Source organism: Pelodiscus sinensis, chromosome 6, assembly GCF_052426305.1.
Source record: "Pelodiscus sinensis isolate ZL-2025 chromosome 6, ASM5242630v1, whole genome shotgun sequence".
Classification (NCBI taxonomy): Eukaryota; Metazoa; Chordata; order Testudines; family Trionychidae; genus Pelodiscus; species Pelodiscus sinensis.
In genome coordinates, this window is record NC_143057.1 from 3686926 (window position 1) to 3711383 (window position 24458).

At 44.6% G+C, this 24458-nt stretch overlaps 1 protein-coding gene across 1 annotated transcript; it reads left to right on the top strand.

Moving 5' to 3' along the window:
• The first annotated feature begins 2220 nt into the window (after positions 1-2220).
• On the top strand, positions 2221-20307 carry LOC102461913 (S-adenosylmethionine synthase-like). The gene is made up of 9 exons (XM_006132719.5): positions 2221-2415; positions 6042-6119; positions 8883-9005; positions 10093-10205; positions 10818-10961; positions 12853-13071; positions 13469-13651; positions 17107-17240; positions 18541-20307. Exons 1-9 carry the CDS (start codon positions 2343-2345, stop codon positions 18641-18643), a joined length of 1170 nt encoding a protein of 389 aa, XP_006132781.3. The 5' UTR covers positions 2221-2342; the 3' UTR covers positions 18644-20307.
• Positions 20308-24458: the final 4151 nt, after the last annotated feature.

The window sequence follows — 24458 nt, forward strand, 5'->3', positions numbered from 1 at the left end:
CCTTTTAAAATACAGAAAAGCAGTACATTAAAGGAGTTAATAATTTTCAGAAACGCACTATAAAATTAATGGATGTTGGTTTAAAGTCCTTCTATTGCTCTAGCTCACATACCCTTGGGAGCAATCACTGCTCTACCAACGTTGCCCAACATCTAAGCACCAGGCTCCTTCAGATGAGACGAGCAACCATTACCAAATTGACACTGGTGGCCTTTGTGCTACTTCTTGGTGGTCTGTGAAGAGCTGATTGCTCACATGGATGTGGCTTACAGTTATAACAGAAGGCTTGTTTTCACTGCAGAGCTAAACTGAGTTATAACAAGTGTTGAGTGTGGCAGTACTTTAACTTGGATTGGCTGTCCCATCAGGAGGTTTCGGCTATAGCTTGAGTTAGCACAGCTTGTGAGCCACTCATCTGATCACTCTGTGTGCCTCAAGTGTTGTTCTGCTCTCACCTGAGGTAGGCTAGCTTGAGGAATGAATTGCACTGGAGTTAACCAGCATTAACTCTGCACTGAGGACCTAGCCTGAGACAGACCTGATGGGGAGGGGAGGTGAAAATTCCTCTGCAGCAATGTATATGAAATGTATGACAATGATTAGACAACAGACATGCTGTGATTGCTTAGTGTGCTAAGTGGCAATCATTTCACTGTTTGTCTTTCCTTTTTTGTGTGTACCCACCTGATAGCTGCAACTATGTATGCCAAGATTGTCCCAAGGGATGAGTAATTTTTGGTGCCCTGCTTTTTGGCAGCTCTGCTTGTGTCACCTCTGAGGTTTGTGTTTCAGGAAGTGAGCAGCTCTCTGAAATAGGTCCCTTTGAAGTGTCTCTGGTAGAGCACCCCAAATTGGGGACCCCAAAATCTCTAGTGACTCTTGGAAGTGTTATCTCTGCACTCTTTGGGAAGGGGCTCATTCTGATTCCATGTGTAAAGCATCTAGCATAAGGGGGCCTTGATCCCTGGTTGCGGTCTGAAGCTCTACTGTAACACACGTAATGAAGTTAGCCAAACTACAATCACAGTTTCAGAAAGACCTGATCTTACTCCACCGCCTTAATTATCTTTAATGCCATGCTTGCCGAGTCATATTTTTCTATGTACACAATTGCAGAAATTGCTATGGAGTATCGTAGGGTTGCAAACAGGAAGGAAGGTGATGGTCTCAGAATAAAAGAGGAAATGGTGCACAAGATACCTCTTCAGATGTGGCCTAAACATCAGCAAGTTTAAGAACATCTGAGGCAGGGCTTAGGGTATGTCTACACTACCCCGCTAGTTCGAACTAGCGGGGGTAATGTAGTCATCCGCAGTTGCAAATGAAGCCCGGGATTTGAATTTCCCGGGCTTCATTTGCATGAAGCCGGCCGGCGCCATTTTTAAATGCCGGCTAGTTCGAACCCCGTGCTGCGCGGCTACACGCGGCACGGAGTAGCTAGTTCGGATTAGAAGCCTAATCCGAACTAGCTACTCCGTGCCCCGCGCGGCACGGGGTTCGAACTAGCCGGCATTTAAAAATGGCGCTGTCCGGCTTCATGCAAATGAAGCCCGGGAAATTCAAATCCCGGGCTTCATTTGCAACTGCGGATGACTACATTACCCCTGCTAGTTCGAACTAGCGGGGTAGTGTAGACATACCCTTAGCTTTTAATTCCATTGTTGAGGGATTGCTGATACCCAGCCAATTGGCTTTCCCCGTGACCCCAAAATAACCTAGTATATGGTTACCTTTAATTATGCCATTTCTTACTCATCCAGTGACTCTCATATTTTACTGGTAAAAAGGGCATCATTTGCCATTGGTGGCTATTAGAAAAAGAATAAAACTGGGTTTGTAATACAGACTATTCTATAAAATTTATCATTCAAGCAAAATACAGAGTTTGGACACTATATTGCTCAGAGGCAGAAGACTGTTTCCCCCTTGTGCTTACATGACAAATCTGCATGCTGCTTCCTTACAGTCTCCAAATGTTTCACTTACTATCACTTATGCCCATTTTTTGATGAAAGAAGAGGACCTAAAGTTGAGGTAGGGGTGTGTAAAAGTTCCCATTGAAGTTGTTGCTAAAACTCCCATTGAAGTCAGCGAGAGAAAAATGCACAAAACAGAGCTTTTGAAAATTCTCACTGTGTTGTTAGAAGCAATTCTCTGTAACTTCCTCTAGGAGCAACCTAAATCTATTAAACTTCTATCTAATGACCACACAGAAACAGTTACATCAGCAGTTTACGTTGATAAGTTGACCTTTTCCCCCCCAGCTTTCTTTCTGTACTTCCTCTGATATCCAGTTTGCTGCAGTTTTTCCTTCACCGCAGACTCTCTAAAGATAATAAACCATGTCGAGCAACACTTCAAAAAGAGAAAAGAGATTTCTCTTTACCTCAGAATCTGTTGCAGAAGGACATTCTCGTAAGTAAAAATGTCTGTCGGATCTTGCCTTTTATCAGCTAGATGCATGGAAGAACATAGAGGAATCCTGTGGCGCCTTAGAAGCGAACAGATTTATTAGGGCATAAGCTGTGTGTAAAGAGCCGCATGATTCCTCGTTGTTTTCGCAGATCCAGACTACGACCCCTCTGAGACTTTTCACCGTGGAAGAACTTGTTCTTCAACTTGATCTGTTTGGTTTTCTGACCAAATGGAGAGAAACAGGAACCCACAATGGTGGATATTTAGTCATTCACAACAAATTGCTTTATCATTTGGGAAAAGTTTGTCTTCTTTCTGTTTAGCATTTGGTATAATTAGTAGACGTTTGTACAGAATCTCCTTTTCAAGACTTATCAGGAAAAAAAAATTCTGTGTGGTATTCTTAGAAGACTAGAAGTTACTGAATGTACAGGCTGTAGGATGTAGCCTGTGGATATCACTGTCACAGCACTGTACTATTTAGCAATGCTTTTAGCAATTGTCCAGCACACTGGTGATGGGCAGTGATGCCCAATGGATCTGTATTTCTTACACTCTGATTGTATGTTTCATGCTGATCCCCCTAAGAAACTCTGTTACGCCATATAGGCTAACCATAACCTCTTAGCAGGGCTCCAACTGAAGACAAAGTGTTGTCAGCCTTGCTGTTTATTAAGTTCAGCTGCTTTTTTTCCACATAGCTTTTTTTCTAGAGATTTATTGAGAACCCTTGTTAAGTGAACTTGGCCCGTTATAATGGGAGCGAAGCTGCTATTGTTTACTGAAGAAGTCTGAGTCTTTAACAAGAATCTTGGTCCCTTAGACTGTCAGTAAAACTGCATTGTGGTTTTTAAATGCTTAGCTGAGAAAACTCAAAGCTAAAGCTGTGATAACACCATGAGCGATGTCTGCCGCCTTTTGTAACAGAATGGAAGGCAGGGTAAAATGCACTTTGTTACAGGCGGGACTGGTTGGAGGGAAAAAAAAACCAACGGCAACTGAACTGTGGTGATTTGTGGGAAAACACTAAACCTCTCATCTCTGTCACAAATTTCAGCAATGTAGAACTAGTGTTCTTTTTTTGGTAAAGATTTTTAATACTTACATTTAAGTGGTGGCTTGAAAGATATTTGATGTCTATTATAACGGCTTAAAGTATTTTTATATGGTTTAAGCAAGATTTGTTATAAAAATTGTGTCTGAAATTTATATATATATATATATATATATATATATATATATATATATATATATATATATTACACACACACTGACCCTTTTTTCATAACATGAGGGAATCTCTCTCTCGTAGGATTTGTGGGATCTAAGGATTTTGAATGATGGAAACAGTATAAAAATGCAAGAAACAATGTGGGATCAGGTGGGCGTGGGTATCGTGGGATAGGATGGGAGCTGGATTTAAAGAATAGTGCAGGCCAGAGCGGAGAAGGAAGTCTTGGAAACCATTGGAGAGTTGACATCTTTATACGTCAGGTACTGCTTTTAGTGTGCAGTACATGCAAGTGGGGGGACCAGCTACAGAAGCACGTGTGTTAGGGGGCTTCTAGTGGGAGAAAGCCACAAAGAACTGCTCTCTACTGTCTGCTTTCTCTCTTCCCATATTGATGTCAAGTAACATTTTCAGACTCAAGTCATCTATTCATTAACTTATCTCTTGCCCTCCAGCTGACCCTCACTTATGTAACTGACAAAGGTTCTGATCCTGCAAGTAATTACACTAGCATGGAGTCTGAATAAGGCTCTAGGCGCAAAAGTCCATGTGAATGCACTTCCCCGCAGGAAATAGCTAACTGCACGTTTTATAACTATCAAAGGATTAGCCTTTGAACAATAGTCACACTCACTTGTCTGAAGTATTTTCATTGTGAAAGTGTTAGCACAAGAGCATTCATAGAAAGCAAACATGGAAAAAATCAAAACACAGTGAGTGCCACTGAAATTCACTTTGCTGTTGCAGCTACAGAATGTAAACACTCAACCACAGAACTATTGTTCACCGAATTGAAATGTACTCGTATCCTAAGTACCAATCTGACAAGTCCGTGGGTGCTGGCGTAAGTTGTACACCAAAATTTCACTATACTTATGTGGCACACACATTCTTGGTGCTTTTCCTTTTAGTTTTAATCTATCCTTAACTTGAACGTGAGAGTGTGGGTAAAGGCGGTAAGCATTTAAGATGTTTAAAGATATTTAGATATTTTTCAGAAGCATCTACAGGCATTGGGTTACTAGGTGCTCTGAAGAAACCTTGCTACATATCTGTCTGTATGTATAGGTACCAAAATGCTTTTAAAAATTCTGGCCCTGTGTTTCTAGTAATTCAAGTAAAGCCAGAGGTTAACATTAAAAGGTCAAATTGAGACTTTTACAGCACAAATATATACTTTGTCCACATGTGTCCTGACTTGAAGTTCCTGGTTCAGGTTAGGCTCATGCTCTGAATATTAAGTCACTGCTTTACTGTCCCAGGAAAAAGTACTGTTGCTGAGCATAATTGTTACTTTTGCTCCAAATATTAAAGGCACATAAGACATCTGGTTAAAATTAATTTCCTTAAATCCCTTCCCTGTTTGAAGATAGAGAGAGGGGGAAAAATAATTTTATCTTATGAATAGTAAGTCCTGCTTACTTCAGCCCCTGTAATCACAGCACAGCCTGTTTATCTTCTCTTTTTATTCTGTGTTTGCTTGCCTTAGAGATCTGAGAGATTGTTTTTCACATTAAATGGAAGTTTGAAAATAAAATTTTCCATAAACTTAATTAGATCAGGTCTCTGCTGACACACAGGACAGACTTTTGGATCTAATCTGGTGCTGCTCTATTAAATTACATTTTTATAACTAATCTAGTGTATTTTATTTAACATTTGCCTCTAGTTCTGATCTACTTATAGCTCACCCTTTTGTCTTGGTAATTTGTAAGTGATAATGCCTAGAACCTCCATTCAGCATTGAGTCTGCTAGAGTACTAAATGCTGTACAAAGTAAAAAAAAAAAAAAAGTCCTCGCCCCCCCAAAGTTTAACTACTATTTGTTTCAATACATTTTTACCTTTTTCGGGTATTAGGAAGTTCTGCAAGTTGCTCTTCCCTGAAACTAAGTCTTCAGACCATTTTAACAGAAGGCAGTTTCCCCTCCTGGTGACTCGTTACTTGGGAGGCCTGGTGTACTTGAAAATGGTAGGATTGTGTCTGCTGCTGTGGACCAGAGTGGGGGGAGGGGGGGGGAATAAAAGCATGGATCAATTCCTGTATTTTTAGTTGACAAATTCACATCTAGGCAGGTACTTAAAAACAGAACTCTTATTTTCAATGGAAAGGGAATTCTATGCAACTCCTTTCCTCTAGTGCCTATCTGATGTTCTTGGGAAATGGCATAGAACACTACAACTGGAAGGGACCTCAAGAGGTCATCAAGGCAGGACCAAGCACCATAGACCATCCCTGATAGATGTCTGTCTAACCTGCTCTTAAATATCTCCAGTGATGGAGATTCCACAGTCTCCCTACGCAATTTATGGCATACTTCTGGAGATTGTTTGTATTATGTTTTTAAAATGTTTATTGTGGGAAACAACTAAATGATATTACCTTTTTTGTCTAGATAAAATGTGTGATCAGATCAGTGATGCTGTTCTTGATGCACATATCAGGGTTGATCCAGATGCTAAGGTTGCTTGTGGTAAGTACCAATTGCTGATTAAGAAAAATAGATTAAAAAGGTGGCTGGGATTCTCTTCTAATACCCTATACCAACAAACAAGCATAACCTACTTAGAGCAATCACAGTTGATAGTGGTGCATGAGGTAGCAACATTCCCAGATCTGACTTAATTCTAATAATGTGGGTGGGGCTTTCCAGAAAAAATAGACCCAATGACTAGGAGCCTTGTAATCAGAGCAGGAGAGCTGGCAACACTGATATCTGGTCAGTTTCACAAGATGAGTTAATAGTTTCATAGCTTATACCCGTGGATGGGACGGCTCTGCACATACCTTCCCAGTCCACAGGAACGTGCCAGAAGTGGGATGGAGCTAGTGGCAGGAAGCCACTCTAGCCCCGCTGCACTGCAGGTGGTGGAGGAGCGGGTTTTAAATCACCTGTGGGCAGCAGTTAGGACTGGAGCGATGTGTGTGGGGACCATGTGGGCCAGCAGGAGGGGCCAGGGAATACACAGGGGAAAACGTGCAGAGATACCCCTCTCCCAGTGATCTGCCAGAGAGGGGTGCCATTGGCCCACTAGGAGAATTTGAGGACTGGCATTGGCCCTAAGGTAAATTGAGTTTAGAGCAATGTCTAAATACCATTTGAAATCTGTATCTAAACCTATTGCTGCCCCAAAGTTGATAGTCTAAAACCGTGGTCACCAACTGGTCGAGGCCTCGACCAGTCGATCGCGAGGCGTCCTGTCTGCCCCAACCCTCATTTCCCTCCCATCCCCGAGAAGCCCCACTACCTACCTCAAGTGAAAATGGAGGTAGTGTCGGCTTCCCGGGGATGGACAGAAGTCCCACAGCTTAGCGCCACTTCCGGCGATTCTGGAAGTAGCGCTAGCTGCTCTGCTGGGTGTACTGCGGGAGGGAGCATCGGCTCCCTGCACTTCATAGGCGGGGTGAGTCAGCCCTGGGGGAGGCGCACGCGGGGTTTTCCTGTGCCGGGGGGTCGGCGCCGGGGCTTTCCTGCACGGGGTTGGCCCCGGGGCAGGCATGCGCTGGTTTCCCTCTGGGGAGGGGGGGGAATCCTGGGAGGAGGCAGATACAGGGGACTCTCTGCCTCCACTGGCACCCCACTCCCCAGCCACAGAACTCTGTTCCCACTCCCCTGTTCCTAGCTACAGAACTCTGTCCCTATTCCTGTCCCCACTGGCACCCTGTCCCCAGCTGCAGAAACCTGTCCCCACTGGCACTCTGTCCCCTGCTGCAGAACCTGTCCTCTGCCCTCCCAGCACCCTGTTCCCTCTTCCCTGCCCCCCGCCACAGAACTCTGTCCCCACAAAATGTATAATTATAAATGCTTCATTTTAGATTTAAATAGCATGAATAAAAAACAGACCATTTATTTCATAACTATAAACACGTGATTTTAATTGTATGTATCGCATAATTTAAAAATAAACTGTTTATCAGAGTGTGTAAGTAAGGGCTGGGGACAGCAAGTGATGGACAGGAGGAGAATAGAGAGGGCGGGGCTTCAAAGAAGGGCGGGGTGGTAGATCTTCACCTGTTCGGAGATTTAAAAAGTGATCTTGGGGGTAAAAAGATTGGAGACCACTGGTCTAAAACAAGCTAAGAGGCATCAAATGAGTACAACAGGCAACCGGACGGGGACAATCACGACTACAGGGCCACGCTGCAAAGTGCTACACATTGCCTCCGGGGGGAGCTGGCACTTGATGGAGCACAGAGCTGTTCTGGTGATGCTCGCTCTTCACTGAGAGCTGTCGCTATGTCTGGGCCAGGAGGAGCTGGGTTTGCTCCACTAGGTGATTCAGTTTCACTAAGGGAATCCCAGGTGGCCAGAACAGGATGAAGCAACTAGAGCAGATGAGTGGATCTGTCCCACACTGTCGCAAAGCACAAAAATCTGCGATTGATATCAAGACAGGTTTAAAAATTAGTCCAAGCTTAAGACTTTTTTACTGAAGCAATTCCACAGTGTGTTCTGTCCAGTCAGTCTCAAACTGTATTCCACCGTTGCTTCTGAAATGGGGATGTGAACAGGTAACCAGTTACCCGGTAAGCATCATTCTTAACTGGTTAACCCGTACCCAGGAGCAGGCAGAGGGCTGCTCCAGCCCTGCAGGAGTTGGGGGAGGCCAGCAGTGGCAGCCATAAGCACAGGGAGGGAGAGAAGGAGCAGAAGCCCCAAGGGGGGGGAGGATCTGGGAGCAAAAAGCTAGCCCCCATGCGCATGGGTCTGCCAGCTTCCCTTTCCCCTCATGGGTTCTGCTTAATTGGTTTACTGATTAAACCTAAGGTTTATCCAGTTAACAGATTAACTGGGATTTTACAATCTTATTCTAGAACCCAATTGTTCTTGAAAAATAGGGTTGCCAGATACTTTCCCAAAAAATACTGAACATGGAGAGGACCAAACTTGTTGAGCAAAGCAATAAAAGCAAACGAACGGGGAACCAAAGTTGTTGAGAAAAAAAAACCCTCACAAAATAAGAGTCACTGCACCTTTAAATCTCAGCGCTACACAGTCCTTGCTCTCCCTGTCTCCACCAGACACGACAGGGGAGGAATGTCCCAAGTGGCCTTCCGTCCAAGACAAACAGAACATACCGGACATTTTACACGTCCGGTATTTTCTGCTTTTTTTTTTTTTTACCGGACAGAGGCCTCAGATACCAGACTGTTCAGGCCAATACCGGACACCTGGCAACACTTTTGGAAAAACCACAGCTAGACTTAACTGTAATGTTTCTTCAATGTGTTATAGAATGTGTGGCCAAAACTGGGATGATCTTGCTGTGTGGAGAGATCACTTCCAAAGCTGTAGTGGATTACCAGCAAATTGTGCGAGAGACCATTAAGAGAATAGGCTATGATGACTCTTCAAAAGGTAAGTTATGTACTGGCTTCTCGACTCATCATCAGTTCTGCACATGCACTCAAATTCCTCTGTAATGGTCTTCGGTGAAATAACATCATTGGGGTATCTGATCCTGCAGGAGGCAAAAAGGTAATATAAATATGGCTGTGGCCTGGAGTTGACATCACCAAGATATTGTTAGGCGAGGTTTACACTAGACCTGGCAGCTCGGCTTACAGTATGCAACTCCAGCTATGTAGAGCTTGGTGGCGTCCCCACAGTGGGAAGCTGATGGGGGACGCCAGTGGGGTACTCTCAACTAGGCTCACTAACTCAAACTCTGGAAGATTGATCGTGGCAAAGTGAAGACATGGCCTTAGAATGTTGAACACTCTCCATTCCCGCTCATGGAGTGGAATTGGAGCATGCGCAAATGACAGGATAGTTTGGCATGTATTTGTCTGCAAGCAAATTGCTTCTTATAAAAATAGGAAGACTGATCTTGTATTTGGGTTAGAGTAAACATTGAGACTTAAAGTTCAAACACAAGGAAATTCGTCAGTATTCCTACTAATGTAGTTGCTACAGTGGGCTACTGCAGCAATTAATCCCATGTGTGACTATTATATGGCAGCATTTGCCTTTATTTGCCTCAAATATATTTCTGTCTAGTTCTATCAAATGCCCTTTACAAGAGATGGTGAATAAAAGCCCTGCTCCCTTTCATACACTCTTCAAACTTTCCTACTTACATGATTTTAGGCATTGGTATTTGTCCACCAGTACCAGAATACGGACAATGTCTCTGGTTGCATGACCTATCAGATAGAATTGGACACCTCATGAAAAGCATGAGCTTCTACCAATTACCCTAAAAGACCAGAACAGATTGGGAACTGTAGTGTGCAAATATTTATCCATTTTCTAGACACTGGAGGGAGACAAAGCCAAACCGTTGGCATAAGGTTAGCCTACAGTTTGTAACTCAAATACCTCAAATCTTCAGTCAACTTTTTTTGAACTCTCTGTGAAATGAAGCTTTTATAGATTACTTGTTTCTGAAATCCAACAACAGCAGAATACTGTGGAATCATGCTCTTCCCCTGCTGTTCCCCAGGATTAGATTATAAGACATGTACCGTGCTGGTAGCTCTAGAACAACAGTGTAAAGAAATCAAACATGCTGTCTCCCATGGCAAGAGTGAAGATGACATCGGAGCTGGGGACCAGGTAATGTGCTTGTATTGGTCTGGGTTCTAAATACTTAAAATAAACATTGCAAAATCAGTTAATTAGCATTGACTTAAAAAAAAGACTATCCACTATACATCAGAGACTATTAAAGCATGTGAGTTTGAACTAAATATATTACATACGATTAATAACAAGGCCAAGAAAACCTGGCATGCATTGGTTTCAACAAGTGCTGCTTGGCATATCTAACGGCTCTGAAGGTTAAAGCTACAAATTTAAACTTTTTGTTGTGGTAGGTGTCACCAAGTGACAGTGTTAGTCTTTCAAGTTCTTGGTGTGAGCAAATGTGTGGCATTTTGGATTATGGATATTGTGTGGATGTTGGGTAGGAGGGCTGTGCTTGGTCTCTGCATAAACTGGGTTCTTAAGGTGGAGTTATTTCTTGGAAACCAGTCAATGCTGTTGGGCTGAGATTCTTGGAAGAAGGGATTACCCTGGACAGCTGTCTGATTTTAAGAGTGCTATATGCATAAATAAGCACGTGACACCTTACGCCCAGACTTCATGGCACAGATGCCACTTCCCTTGCTCAGAAGATGCAAATAAGTGCCTTAGAATGATGCTTTATTTTCTGCTGTCTCCATGCAGGGTTTGATGTTTGGTTATGCCACTGATGAAACTGAGGAATGCATGCCGCTAACACTCCTACTTGCACACAAACTTAATGCAAAGATAAAAGCCCTGGAGAGGAATGGAACATGCCCCTGGGTTAGACCAGATGGGAAAACACAGGTTAGTAATGCACATGGATTATGAATCCGATATAAAAAGGGCTGTGCCATTAAGCTTGCACAATTGATTTTAGACCCAACTCATGTTCTTCAATAAATGAAGGAGCCGCTGGCGTGGCAGTGGTGCAAATTCTGTGTGCTTGAATGGAGTACGTTAGACTAGCCAGGAGATGACATTTTCAGATCCACTCCACGTATGACTTGGTCCATATTGTCCTGCCAGTGTCTCAGTCATGACTCTTGGAACCAACACAAGCAGTGAGAGGAATGTATCTGTCTCCCTGGACACTAACGTAATCAGTACCAGCTAGAGCAGTGCTTTTTGATGTAAGGGCACATTTTGTGAGGCAACTGGACTGGGACAATTAACTCACTTCTCACAGGTCCCAAAATCTTTTAGTGGGTGTTGCTACAGGCTACATTTGAAGCAATGACCTAGAAGTAACATACTGCATAGCTAGTTAATTATCCCCTTAGCCTTCCAGTATTGTCAGAAGTGGGTTTGCTAGCTAAGTGGTTAAGAGTTACAATTTCTCCTTCGTAAGGCAGTTAATGTACATTTGTTCTCACAAGGTGGAGGAGAACTTAACGGAGGGGGGGGGGACTGAAAGTTTAGGGAATTGTTGGAGAGGGTGGTTTGTGTTTAATTTCGCTGGTTCCGTAGTGGTGACTTAAATTGGATTGTGATGCTGCAGTTTGTGTTATCTCTGGCAAAGTATCTTTTTCAAGTGCTAAGAACATCATATCAATGTCATTTCAAGTGCTAAAAACATTACCTTTTTAGCACCTTAAGCAATCCAAAATGAGTTTGAGGATGTAGGCACTCATATATATGCAAGGGAAGCATACAGGTGACAAAGGAATGTTGGTAAGAGACTGGTCTTTGTTCAGGAAATAATCACGAGTCAGGGTTTCACTGATGTCCTATTCTACTCTTACAAAGGCAACCATGAAGTCCAGCACCTACCTCTGAATTTGAATTGGGTCACACTGATCACTGCCTATATCAACAAGGATCAGCATCTACAAACTGTAACTCTGGCCCGGTCTATACTAGACCCAGAAAGTCCACTTAAGGTATGCAGCTCCAGCTACATAAATGTAGTTGGAATCAACATACCTTAAGCCGAGCTTGGCAACATCTTCACAGTGGGAGGTCGATGGGAGTAAACACTCTATCAACTTCCCTTACTCTTCACGACTGTGAGGAATACTGGTGCCAACCAGGGGTTGCCCTCAGTGTTCGATTTAGCGTATCTTTACCAGACCTGCTCCATCGAATGCTAGAAGATCAGTCTCTAAGTACAGATGTGGTCTAAGAAGAGGCAGTGGAAGTAAGGCAAAGCAGAGATGTAGGCCAGATTCCCAGAGGTATTAAGCATCTGCAACATTGTTAGACTTCAGTGTGAAGTGCTTATCTACAGCACCTCCTATAGTTCAATGTTTTTAGAATTAACTTCTTCCAAAAAGAGTACTTTAACCACAGCTGCAATTTCAGTGTTTTCATTCCTTTCCCTTTGCACTTTAATATGTTCCATCTCTGACTGACCTTAATGCTTGTTGGTCAGGATTTCAAGGTCCTGTTTTTCTTTAGAAATACATTGTTTCTATGTATCCAACTAGAGATGGCCATAAGCTTCTTTGGTGATCCCTTTAGATTTTAATTAGACAGTGGTTATTTTTGGTCTTTTTGAGGTCAATATTTCCGTCAATCATTTCTCAGCATCACCAATAATAATCTAGCGTCCAGTCCTATTTTCTAATCATTTTTCACCAAATTCTATTGCTTTTGTTGTTAGAGGGAATAAGAAATTGCTTTAATTGTACATTTGGGTTTGGTGCCCCTTCTCGTCAGGGAGTATTGGATTTGAATGTCCACGGTTGCTTTTCAGGTCACAATGGAATACAAGGAAAACAAGGGTGCAGTGGAGCCGCTCCGTGTGCACACATTAGTGATCTCAGTACATCATGCACCTGCTATGCCTCTACAACAGATGCGGAAAGAACTAATGGAAAAAGTTGTCAAAGAAGTTATTCCAGCAAAATATCTAGATGAGAACACAATCTACCATCTCCTTCCAAGTGAAGTATTTATAGAAGGGGGTCCTAAGGTAAGATACTTTGAAAGATTTATAATGTAAATAGATGGAGATTATGCAATGTCCTTTCAAAACAATTAGGCGTGCAGATTTGGTGAAATAACAGAAGTCTCAAGTTTTTTAAAGGAGACTTGGTCACGTCTGTTTATACGCAGTTATCAGGAGGATGTGAGGAAGCTAGCATAAAATTATCACAATACAAACTGTGGTTCCGCCTACGTAAAATTCCATTTTATCCACGCAGACAAGATCAAATAACTGCCTACAAGGAGACATGCAGCAACCCATTGATCACACCACTTTTGGTTCTGAGATAAAGAAACAAGCAGTGAATCCAGAGTGGTGTTGGAATTAATTTATACCGAGAGCCTTGGTTTGTCAAGTCAACGTGTAATTCTTTGCCTTATAGAGCGATGCTGGACTGACTGGCCGAAAGATCATTGTTGATACTTACGGAGGCTGGGGAGCTCACGGAGGAGGGGCCTTCTCTGGGAAAGACCCTTCCAAAGCTGATCGCTCTGCAGCATACGCCGCTCGCTGGGTTGCAAAATCTCTAGTGAAAGCAGGTCTCTGTAGAAGAGTACTGATCCAGGTAAGATGGACAAAAGCAAGAGCAACATACCTTGGTAGGCACCTCAGAGGGAGTTCTCATAGCAGTCTCTGTACTTAAGGCTTCTTAACACTTTGAATTATGAAACCTTGTTTTCAGTTGCTTATACTTTTGCCCAATTTTGCCTTTGGATTGAAGTTTTTCATGCTAACTGTAGGTTTCCGACTGAAATTTTTTAACGAGTTTCAGAAAAAAGGGCTCCGTTCCTGCCAAGAATGGTGAAGAATTCTTTTGCACTCGTTTTAAAAGCTTCTCTTTAATGAGCCACTCTGGCACCTCAGTGATTTGGAAGAAGGACGTGAAATTGGGTGGTGGCCAGCCTGGAATCAGCATGCTTCCCGCGGCCCCTGTGAAAACCTAAGTTTGGACAAGTTAAAAGTTACTGTGAAATCGCAGTTTGCACGTGCTCAATGGGGTTCTGTGAGGACACAGGTATCTGTGTTGGTGAAGCTCTCGGATACCACAGTGTGTATGAGTGTGTACCCAGTGCAGGCTTGGGCTGGTAAGAGATGACTTAGGGTAAGATTCTGTCATGGAGATCATAGGAGTCACAGATTTTGTGGCTTTCAGAGACCTCTGTGATGTTTTCCAGCCTTGGGGTGGCAGGTTGGAGTTCTCTGCTGGCAGGGGCTCTGGAACTGAGCTGCCCGTGGATGGCCCAGGAATTCCGGTGCTCCCAGCTGCTGTGGGTCAGAGGTGCTGCCCCCGCCCCGCACTTCACAGTGAATCTGGGCTCTCATACCTCCTCTGCTCTCCTTCCCACCATGGCAGCTCCATTTTTGTCATTGTTATTTTCAGACATCAGGGACAGGGTCACAGGCTTCTGTGAATTTGTGTTTGTTGCCTTTAACCTGACCCTGACTTTTACTAAAATAACTGAGATAAAATCTTCACTTTAGCAATCAATAATACCAGGGGCCATGCACAGATAGATGACGACAAAGGAGTGCTCCCTAGGGGCCCTGGGGGAAAATAGTAAGTGATCATGTAATTAAAGATTATCACAGTGCATGTGCCTAGAGGGCCAAATTAAGGTTGCATGGGCATTTCCTTACTTGTAACTGCTTGATTTACAATCAGTACTTTTTGTACAGTAGAACACTATTGCAGTAGTTACTCTGCATTCTTGTATTAAGGGGACAAAATCATCACAATGAGTTGAATGAATACAGAGAAAAATATATACACTCAGAAGCAAGAACTTGGTCTCATTTCCTGCACCTACCCTTAATACTTGCCATCCCTCATTCTTATACCATTCAATACATTCAGTTCTCTTTCCTTATGCCTGAATCTTTGAGATTTTTAATGTTAGGGTACCGCGCAGTTGAGTTGCCTGATTTATACAGACATTACCATATAGGGCCCTGGCGGGGCCCAAAGCTAACACCAAACAAAAGGGGATGATTGTCTGGGTAGCATGCAATACCAGCAAATATTCTAATTGTTCTGGGTGGCTGCTGTGTATCTGCTTTCATTCAGCACACTACGTCCTTATCTACATTAGAGGGCAGAGCTGCTCCACAGTTAAACACAGAAGCTATGGTTCCACCCTTGGTTCCTGCAATGACCTGATAATGGCTAATGATGCAGTATCTAGAGGTCCCCATTAGGAACATACTGTGCAGGCATTGTACCAGCGTGACAGTCACTGCCCTGCACAGCTTAAAATCGACATAGACAAGCCCGGTAAAGGGTGGAGAAAGGAGAAAGAATGCCTCAAAGAGTGATGGTTGGCTAGTGTCTTGTTCCATGATTTATAGGGGCACCAGTGTAATTGGTTAAAACTCTGCACACATTTTAAGTGGAGTTTTCAAAACACGCAGCATTGACCTAACATTTGTGATTTCATTGGGAGTGTAGAAAAGGCCATCCTCATTGAGGCAGGTGTAGAGTCAGGAGGAGAAGCCAGAAGGGATTAGTACATAGGAAACTAGGAAGACCGCATATATGAAGAGCAGAGGCTAGTGATGAGGATGAGGAGAGACTGATGGAGAAGAGCACAGAAGTACAACTGGCAACTAAGGTCTTGTGAAGTAGGGGATAGATGATGCAAACAGTCAATCAGAGGAAGGAAACGTATCAATCAATACTGAAGTGAGTGTTACCACTGTCCTGGGGCTCTCCAGTATTTGTAGCAAGATGCAGCCATCCTCTGCTGAGGAGTCTCTCTGCCTGCTGAACTGGTTCTGCTCTGGAAATTATTTCCACACTAACCAACTTTTGTGGAAAACCAGTTTACAGAGACAAAGAATGTTTAACTATTGCTCTACCTGTAACAACTCTCCCAGAATTCCAGGCACACAATAGCTGCTGCAGGTGCACTGCAGACACATACCACAACAGAAGGCTCGCGCTAGACAGAAGTTCCACATACAGGAATACACAAAGGTGCAGTTCTATAGGCACAAGGATCTAATATTGTTACAAGTTTCAATCAAACAACGTCATAAGGGGAGGAGAAAGCCTCAGAAGTGAGGAATTGCCCAAGTCAAAATTCCCTCTTGCAACTGCTTGTTTACTTCTGAAATATCAGGAATATCAAGTCAGTTTTTCTTGCTTTATTGGCTTTTTTTCTCTTGGGACCAAGAGAGCTGATTTTTTGAGCTCTGTCGGCCCTTAACTGCACAGGGGAAGGAGGTGTTAACTCTTGAGCAAAAGACGTGTCCTTGGGAGTGTTTGAATTAAATCAGCCAGACAGACGACTTCTGATAGGCTGAGCAGAAAGCACTTCTGTCAAATATTTATCTGCCCACGCATAGTTTTCCAATCAAACAGGATAGGTGAGTTAAACTTCTAATGTAAACAAACTATAACAGGGTTCTAAAAAAAAACCCTAGATAAATTCATGGAGGTTAGGTCCATCAATGGCTATTATCCAGGACAGCCTCTGTTTGTCTGGAGGGCAACCGGGGACTGGGAATAGGAAGCTGAGAATGTACGACAGGGGATTGGATCACTTGATGATGACCTGTTCTGTTCATTTCCCTCTGGTCACTAGTGGAAGACAGGCTACTGGGCTGGATGGACCATTGGTCTGACCCAGAATGGCGGATCTTATGTTCCTAAAAAAAACAACAGATCTTCCCAGATTTATTTATGCATCATAACTAAGCGGAAAGGTGCACCCATTTCCTCTATGGCAGAGCTCTTCTAGCTCCTCATTCCTGTGGATGGTGTATTTCCATTGTATGATGGGAGTTCCTTTGGACCCCAACAACAGCGGCACAATAACAGATGCTTTGTTTGGCAGAAGGTACCAGACCACAACACAGCAGGAACATGCTGTAATGGAATATTAAAAACTGATCCCAAAGGAAATAGCTTATCTGTTCTGCAGGGAAATCTAAAACTAGGCAGGTCTCTATTTTTGTGAAAAATAAGGGTGCTAAGTTGAACTTCAGTTTCTGACTTGGTTTGATATGTGTCTCCTACAGCTGTCTTACGCAATTGGTCTGAGCCATCCTCTAGCCATTTCAGTGTTCCACTATGGCACTTCAGATAGACCAGAAGAGGAGCTGCTTGAAATTGTGCAGAAAAACTTTGATCTACGCCTTGGAGCCATTATAAGGTTTGTTTCCCACTGGAGAACTTACACACACTGACTCTTCACACTAGTGTCATAGACAGTTCAACAATTTCAAATTCAAGTGTTTGGTTCCTAAAATCCCGGCTAACAATTTATTTTCATTACAGTACCAGTTACTAGTGCCGTCTTTGTGTCCTCCTTCTACAAAATCTGCTGTACTCGAAGGCATAAAACCAGTCCTCAAGTTGGATCCTCCCTGTAGAATGGTTTAAAACATTCTGCCCTTGTACATTTTTTTTTTTTTACCAAATGTGTAAGAAGGCAATAATGTAGTTAGGTTCTGGTACAATTTGTAGCCCCACAGTTTACATGTGATTATAAGTTAGGATTTACTTAAATCCCAGAGAAATCAAACTGTTCATACTGTGCCAGCCTTCTGTGCTCTTGCTGATGGCAGCACTGCTTTCAGAGTTGAGCATCTGGCCAGTAGCCGCTGCTCTCTGGCCACTCAGCTCTGAAGGTAGCGCAGAAGCAAGAGTGTCAATAGGCTTGCAGTCGCTTTTTGTGTCAGGAACCCAGTATGAGAAACATTGTAGTTTTTTACACTATTACCCTATAGCAGCGATTCTTAACCAGCAGTCTGCAGGCCACATAAGGCATGGCTGCTCGCTATTCCCAGTGGCAGCGGTACACATCTCCTGGGTACACCCCTCCTGGCCAGTGGGAGCTGTGGGAAGCAGTGCGGGCTGGACCACTTTGTGCAGCTCCCACTGGCCAGGAATGGCAAACTACAGCCGCTGGGAGCTGCTGTACCTGCAGACACTCAGGTAAACAAAGTGTCTCGTGGCCAGCCAGCGGCTAACCCTTACAAACTACAACCCAAAGTTTGAAAACCCCTGCTCTATATTACATTGAAAATGAACAAGTCATCCTGCTACATCTTTGCATGGGGATAGGAGAAAGACATTTCAAGTCTATAAGTGCATTTTGTGTGCATTATGGCTGAGTTAGATGATCCAAATAACATCCTTCTGGTAGAGGATACATTCTTAGCTGACATCAGGTATTTATGCATGTTTCTGCTACTAACGGCATACTGATATTGTCTCTGATAGTTAGACTTCCAGGCACTCTGCTGTTGGTTCTAGGTGCTATAAATGAACCCTGAATCTGTTCTGTTGCTGCTGTTCTCTTGGCAAATTCATGGGGGGAAGAGTTTCCACTGTCTGTGAAAATTCCCCTTGTTTGTATGAAGAGGGCATCAGACTATCCTGACGCACTAAAATACCCACATTGTCTCTTGTAGTGATAAACTTAAATACTTCTGTTTCTTTTTATGCAGGGCACTGGATTTGAAGAGACCAATATATCAACAGACTGCATGTTATGGGCACTTTGGAAGAGAAGAATTTACATGGGAAATACCAAAGAAGCTTGTGTATTAAGCTTCTCCAAATCCAAATTAAGCTTGTAATGGAGAATCTTTTTAATGAGCAGATATGGTTGTGGGCTCAGTGGCGCTTTAAGCTGAAAACATACAACTTAATATAATAGATAATTGACAAAATGATTAATAATAGCATAAATGAAACATTGTACTCACAGACTTTATTTAATGGGACTTCTGCTGCTGCATCTTTTCACACATTTCTTTGAAGTTTCCATCATAACTGGTCACATAACCTCAGTCATGCAGAACACAACGTAATCCACAGCCTCCAAAACAATTCTAACATCATAATCCAAGAGGCTGACAAAGGGACGCTGTAGTAATCATGAACAGAAAGTGACCAGACAACTCATCAATGCCAGATTCTACAAGCCTCTCTCCTGTGAGCCCACTAAAGAATACCAAAAAACCCTGAAACAACTGCTCATGAAGCTGCCTGATGCTGCTCAGGACCAAATTTACACTAATACAGCTCCTAATCCCTGACCAGGAGTTTTCTATCTGCTACCTAAGATACACAAACCTGGAAGTCCCGACAACCCATCATCTCAAGCATTGGCACACTTACAACAGGATTATCTGGCTATACTGACTCTCTCCTCAGGCCTATGCTACCAGCACTCCTATATACCTTTGCGACGCCACCGACTTCCTGAGGAAAATACAAAACATTAGTAATCTACCTGAAAATACCATCTTGGCCACCATGGACGTAGAAGCTCTTTACACCAACATTCCACATGAAGACAGATTACAAGCTATCAGGAACACCATCCATGATGACAGCATTGCACACCTGATTACAGAGCTCTGCGACATTATCCTCACCCACAACTACTTCTGATTTGGAGACAATTTGTATCTTCAAGTTAGGGGCACAGCCATGTCTTCTCACACCCAGCGCCTCTGTACTGCCAGTGCCAAGCATGCCCTGGCTCCTCACACCCAGCGCCTCCTGCCGTGTTAGTGCAAAACACCCCCGGCTTCTCACACCCAGCCCTCCTGCTCTGCCAGTGCCAAATACCCCTGGCTCCACAACCACATTAGCCACAGATCAGAGGCTCATTTAACTGCACACATCCACTAATGTGATCTATGCCAGCAATGCCCCACTACAATGTATATTGGCCAAACTGGACAGTCTCTGTGGGAAAGAATTAATGGACACAAATCAGATATCCGAAAAGGCAATATACAAAAACCTGTTGGAGAACATTTTAATGTTCCTGGACACTCATTAATGGATCACCAAGTAACCATTTTGTTTCAGACCAATTACACAAGCAACATACACAGAGAAGGGTTGGAACTTAACTTCATTCACAAATTGAATTCTTATGCAAATGGTATGAACCAGGATATGGGATGGCTCACACATTATCTTCCACATCTTAATGACTTTACCAACCAAACAAACAATGAAGGTGCTAGTGGTTCTTAATGTTTGTGTAGTATTTGGTGTTGGTCATCTTCCTATCCAAATGCAAACTAATGGTTCTTATCAGCCTTTTGTAACTATTTAGTCTTTAAGGTGCTACTAGACTATTTGTTGTTTTTTAAGTTTTTCCTTTATTTCTGTGTACTTTGTAATTGTTTTTATTCACTTTTAGCGTGTAAGACCCTGTTCCTTTAAGTTGTTAAGTAAAGGTGTTAATTCTAATTGAATCAATGTCATGTGTGTTGTTTATAATTGTAGTTTTGGAGTTGAATCCAGATTATTACAGGAGTAGGTTTATTCCCAAGGCACACCATCAAGTGCATACAGGCCTAGCCAGGTGGAGGCACGTCCATTGTATAGTCCTTTAGAAGGGGGGTGGGGCATATGGGACTCCCAACTATCCAACATGCCCCCTGGGATACTCAGGTGCTCCTTTAATGTTCAAACCATCAGGCACCGAGGCACGCAGGTGAGCATGGCCTGCGCCCAAGTAACCCAGGGAGGAAAAAGGGGTTACATATGTTTAGTAAAATCCCCCTTTTACAGTTGAGAGCTGGCTGTTTATTAAACCCAGCTTGTGTACTTTCTAACAGCGGGAGGGGAGAGCAAGAAGTTGCGCATCTGTTCCTCCTCTTTGAGGGGGTGGGCATATGTATGAGCTTGCCTTGTAGTGATTTCTGTCCAGTGATATTATATTGGGTGTACTTTCCAGAGGAAAACTGCACTTGAGTGCCGGGCAATTTCCTAGCTCGGCCTTACGCTAGAGAGCGGTTTGCAGACCCTATGTTTCTATCCCCTAGTGCATCCTTGCCTGTGTATGCTCCCAGACGTCAGCAAAACAAGTAGAGGCAATCCAGGCTAGAGGAGCAGGTAAGCTGAGTGAAATCCCAGCACATCAGGCGACATCCCAGAAAGGGGATGAAACCCATCAGAAGTTGGGCCATTCAGAAAAGGCCTCTCCGTGTAACTGGGTAAGCTTGGAGGGGTTCTGGGCAAGCTAAGAGAAGCCTAGGAGAGAGATCTTTGAGTCATTGTGGATAGTTCTCTGTAAAGATTCACTCGATGTGCAGTGGCAGTCAAAAAAAGCAAATCACATGTTAGGAATCATGGAAAAAAGGGATGGAGAATACGACAGGGAACATCTTATTGCCTCTCTATTAATCCACGATATGCTCACATCTTGAATAATGCATACAAATGTGGTTGCCTCATCTAAAAAAAGATCTCTTGGCATTGGAAAAGGTTCAGAAAGGATGAGGGGTTGGATGAAGGGTTTGGAATGGCTGCCAGGTGCAGAGAGATGAAAAAGACTGGGATGTTTCATCTGAGAAAAGAGGAGACTAAGGGGGTATAGGATAGAGATCTATAAAATCATGACTGGTGTGGAAAAAGTGAATAAGGAAAAATTATGTTCTTGTTCCCAACACATAAAAATGAAATCAAGTTTATGGGTAGCAGCTTTAAAACAAACCAAAGGAAGTTTTTTTTTCATGCAGCTCACAGTCAACCTGTGGAACCCCTTCCTAGAGGACACTGTGAAGACCAGTAGGACTTTAACAGGGTTAAAAAAAGAGCTAGATAAATTAATGGAGGTTAGGTCCACCAATGGCTATTAGCCAGGATGAGTAGGAATGGTGTCCTTAGTTTCTGTTTGTTGAATGCTGGCAATGGATGACAGGAGAGGGATCGCTTGATGATTCCCTGTTCTGTTCACTCCCTGGGGGGCAAGCCACTATGAGCAGACAAGATGCTGTCCTAGATGGACTATCGGTCTAACCCAGTATGGCCATTCTTATGTTCTTACATTTTTTGTGCCCTTTAAAGGTGTACCCACTGTCGGTAAAACACTTAGAATTTCTGTAATGGAGCAACAGTGACGGGCGGCGATAGAGATGTTAGCATATAGACTACTGGCACTCCCCGTCCTTGCTCCTTCTAATACAGAGCCAGCAAAAAGGGGAAGGGGAGTGGGAGGCAGGCAAGAGCCCATGCCCATGGAGAGCTGGATTTTAAGTCAGCTCCCCCCAAGCCTCAGATCTTGGTGAGATAACTTCTTCCCTATCTCCGTGGCAGGAGAGTGGGGCTGGGAGCACATTGCCTGATGGAGCTGCCCCTGAGACATACTGACTAACTATGAACCAATAGGATGTTTGGCACCATTACACAAGTATTCAATTCAAGGATATCCAACCTCCCTACTCGGTGATGACTGGAATTAATGTGCATAGCAATTCTGTAATGTAGCAACAGCAGCTCCCGATGGGAACTCACGGTAACACACACAGAAATCCTGTAATGGGGCAAGACTAGGGATGTGAAGGTGCAGTCAAGTAGCAGAAGTTTATCTGGTAGCAATATTGACTTCTCCATCACTCCCTCTCCACCCACACTTAACAGGACAGAGAGGAGCCGGCTTGCAAAGACACCTGCTCATTCTCTGGTCCCCCGCGGGTCTCAGGAAAGCCACGATGCTGCCACTCTGCACTTTTAAAAGGTGAGCAGCAGCAGTGGCAGCCTGTCTGCCTCAGCACAAGGGGGGTGCTGCTGCGGTGTCCCTTTAAAAGTGCAGAGGGGCAGCAGGAGGGGTGGCTACTGCTATTGCATCCCTTTAAAAAAATGCAGAGTGGCAGGGAGGGAAGCATTGGGTGTGAGGGGCCAGGGGGTGCTTGGCACTGGGGGGAGGGGGGCGGGTGTGAGGGGCCAGGGGGTGCCTGGGCGGGAAAATCCGGGGAGACTGGGCGGGAAAATCCACAGGGCGCTCGCGCGGACGAGGCGCGAGGGGCCGTGGGGGGGGGGGGGGGGAGGCGCGCGGACGAGGCGGGAGGGGCCGGGGAGAGGGGATGACGCGCGGGAGGGGCCGGGGAGAGGGGATGACGCGCGGGAGGGGCCGCGGTGGGGGGGGGGGTGTCGCGCGGACGAGGCGGGAGGGGCCGGGGGGCCTCGCGCGGGCGGGGCCGAGGGCGGGAAAACGCTGCCGGGGGCGGGGCGGGGCGCGCAGCGCTGAGGAGAATCCCCGGGCGGCGCTGCCGAGCCCCAGCCCCGTGTCCCGCGGCTCAGGCGGGAGGCGGCGCAGCAGGAGCCGCAGACGGGCTGGCGCAGGGCCCGGGCGGGTCCTAGTGCCCCGAGGCTGCTCCGGGCAGGGCGGGGGAAGCTCGCGCCGCACGTGGCCCGTCGGGCAGGGCCGAGAATCCCCGCTCGGCACCTGGCGGGGGAGGTAGTCTGCGACCAGCCCCAACCCCCCTCCTTCCCCAGCGCCTGGGGGACTCCAGGGGGATTTCAGTGGGCGACTTTGCCTCAGCATCACCCCGCCCAGTAAGTGACGCTGGGGCAGTTTCCCTGAGGAGCCAGGGGTAAAGCGAGCGGGGCAGCGCTGCCCCCTGCTCTACAACCCTTCACACGCCTAGGAAAGTGTCTCCTAGAAATAACTAGGCAGGGAGTGCCAAAAACAGTCTGAAAGGATGGGAAAATGCTCCTAGATGGGAGATAGGTGCACAGATTTGAATTCATTGGGCAAAATATATTAAAAACCACACCTCAGGTCCTCTGATGAATGGGAAGAAGGTGCTGAGTTCTCTTCTAGACAAGCCAACACTCTTCACAAAGATGTGCTGAACCCTGGGGAGGAGGGGGGATCTGAAACGGAGATACCTTGTCCCCTTACTATCAAAGTACATAGCAATCATAAATTCTACTGAGTTATATTGAACTTGCTTCATCTCTCTCACTTAATCTCTCTGAATTCAAAAACACTATGGAGAAAACACAACCACCAAATCAACTACAGCAAAAGTGAAGACAAAGCACACTGCACTCTCCCAGAGCGAAGATGAGGGACAGACACTTCTCTAAACTAGTACAGTAAAAAGACCTCCCTGTAAGCAGGGATCAAGGTCCAGTCCTGGCCAGGCAAGGACTGCCAAACAAGATCAATTGTATAGACTTTGAGAGTTACAAGGGGTACAGCTTGATTTGCAATACTAACAGGGAGCAAGGCCTTACAGAAAACATAATCTAATCGTGAGAGACACAGAGAGAAATAGAAGGTACAGAACTTAGAAGCAAGTCAATATGTCAAATCATTCTGCATCATCATACTTATCAACTTAGAACCAATAGTAAAGTATGCATTTTTGCTACAGCTGTGTTCCCCCGGAAGAAGGGTTCGGGGTGGACTCTTCTCTGCACAGGTTTATTTCCCCTTGAGGTGCCTAGTAAAAGGACCTCCCTGTAAGCAGGGATCAAGGTCCAGTCCTGGCCAGGCAAAATGCCTTATGGGCCCCTTCAGGAGGTGAGGCTGAGCCACCCCCACCATCCCCTTTAAGAAGGGTTGAGGTTTCTGTGGCTCTGAGCCCTTTAGGAGGTGGGATTTTAA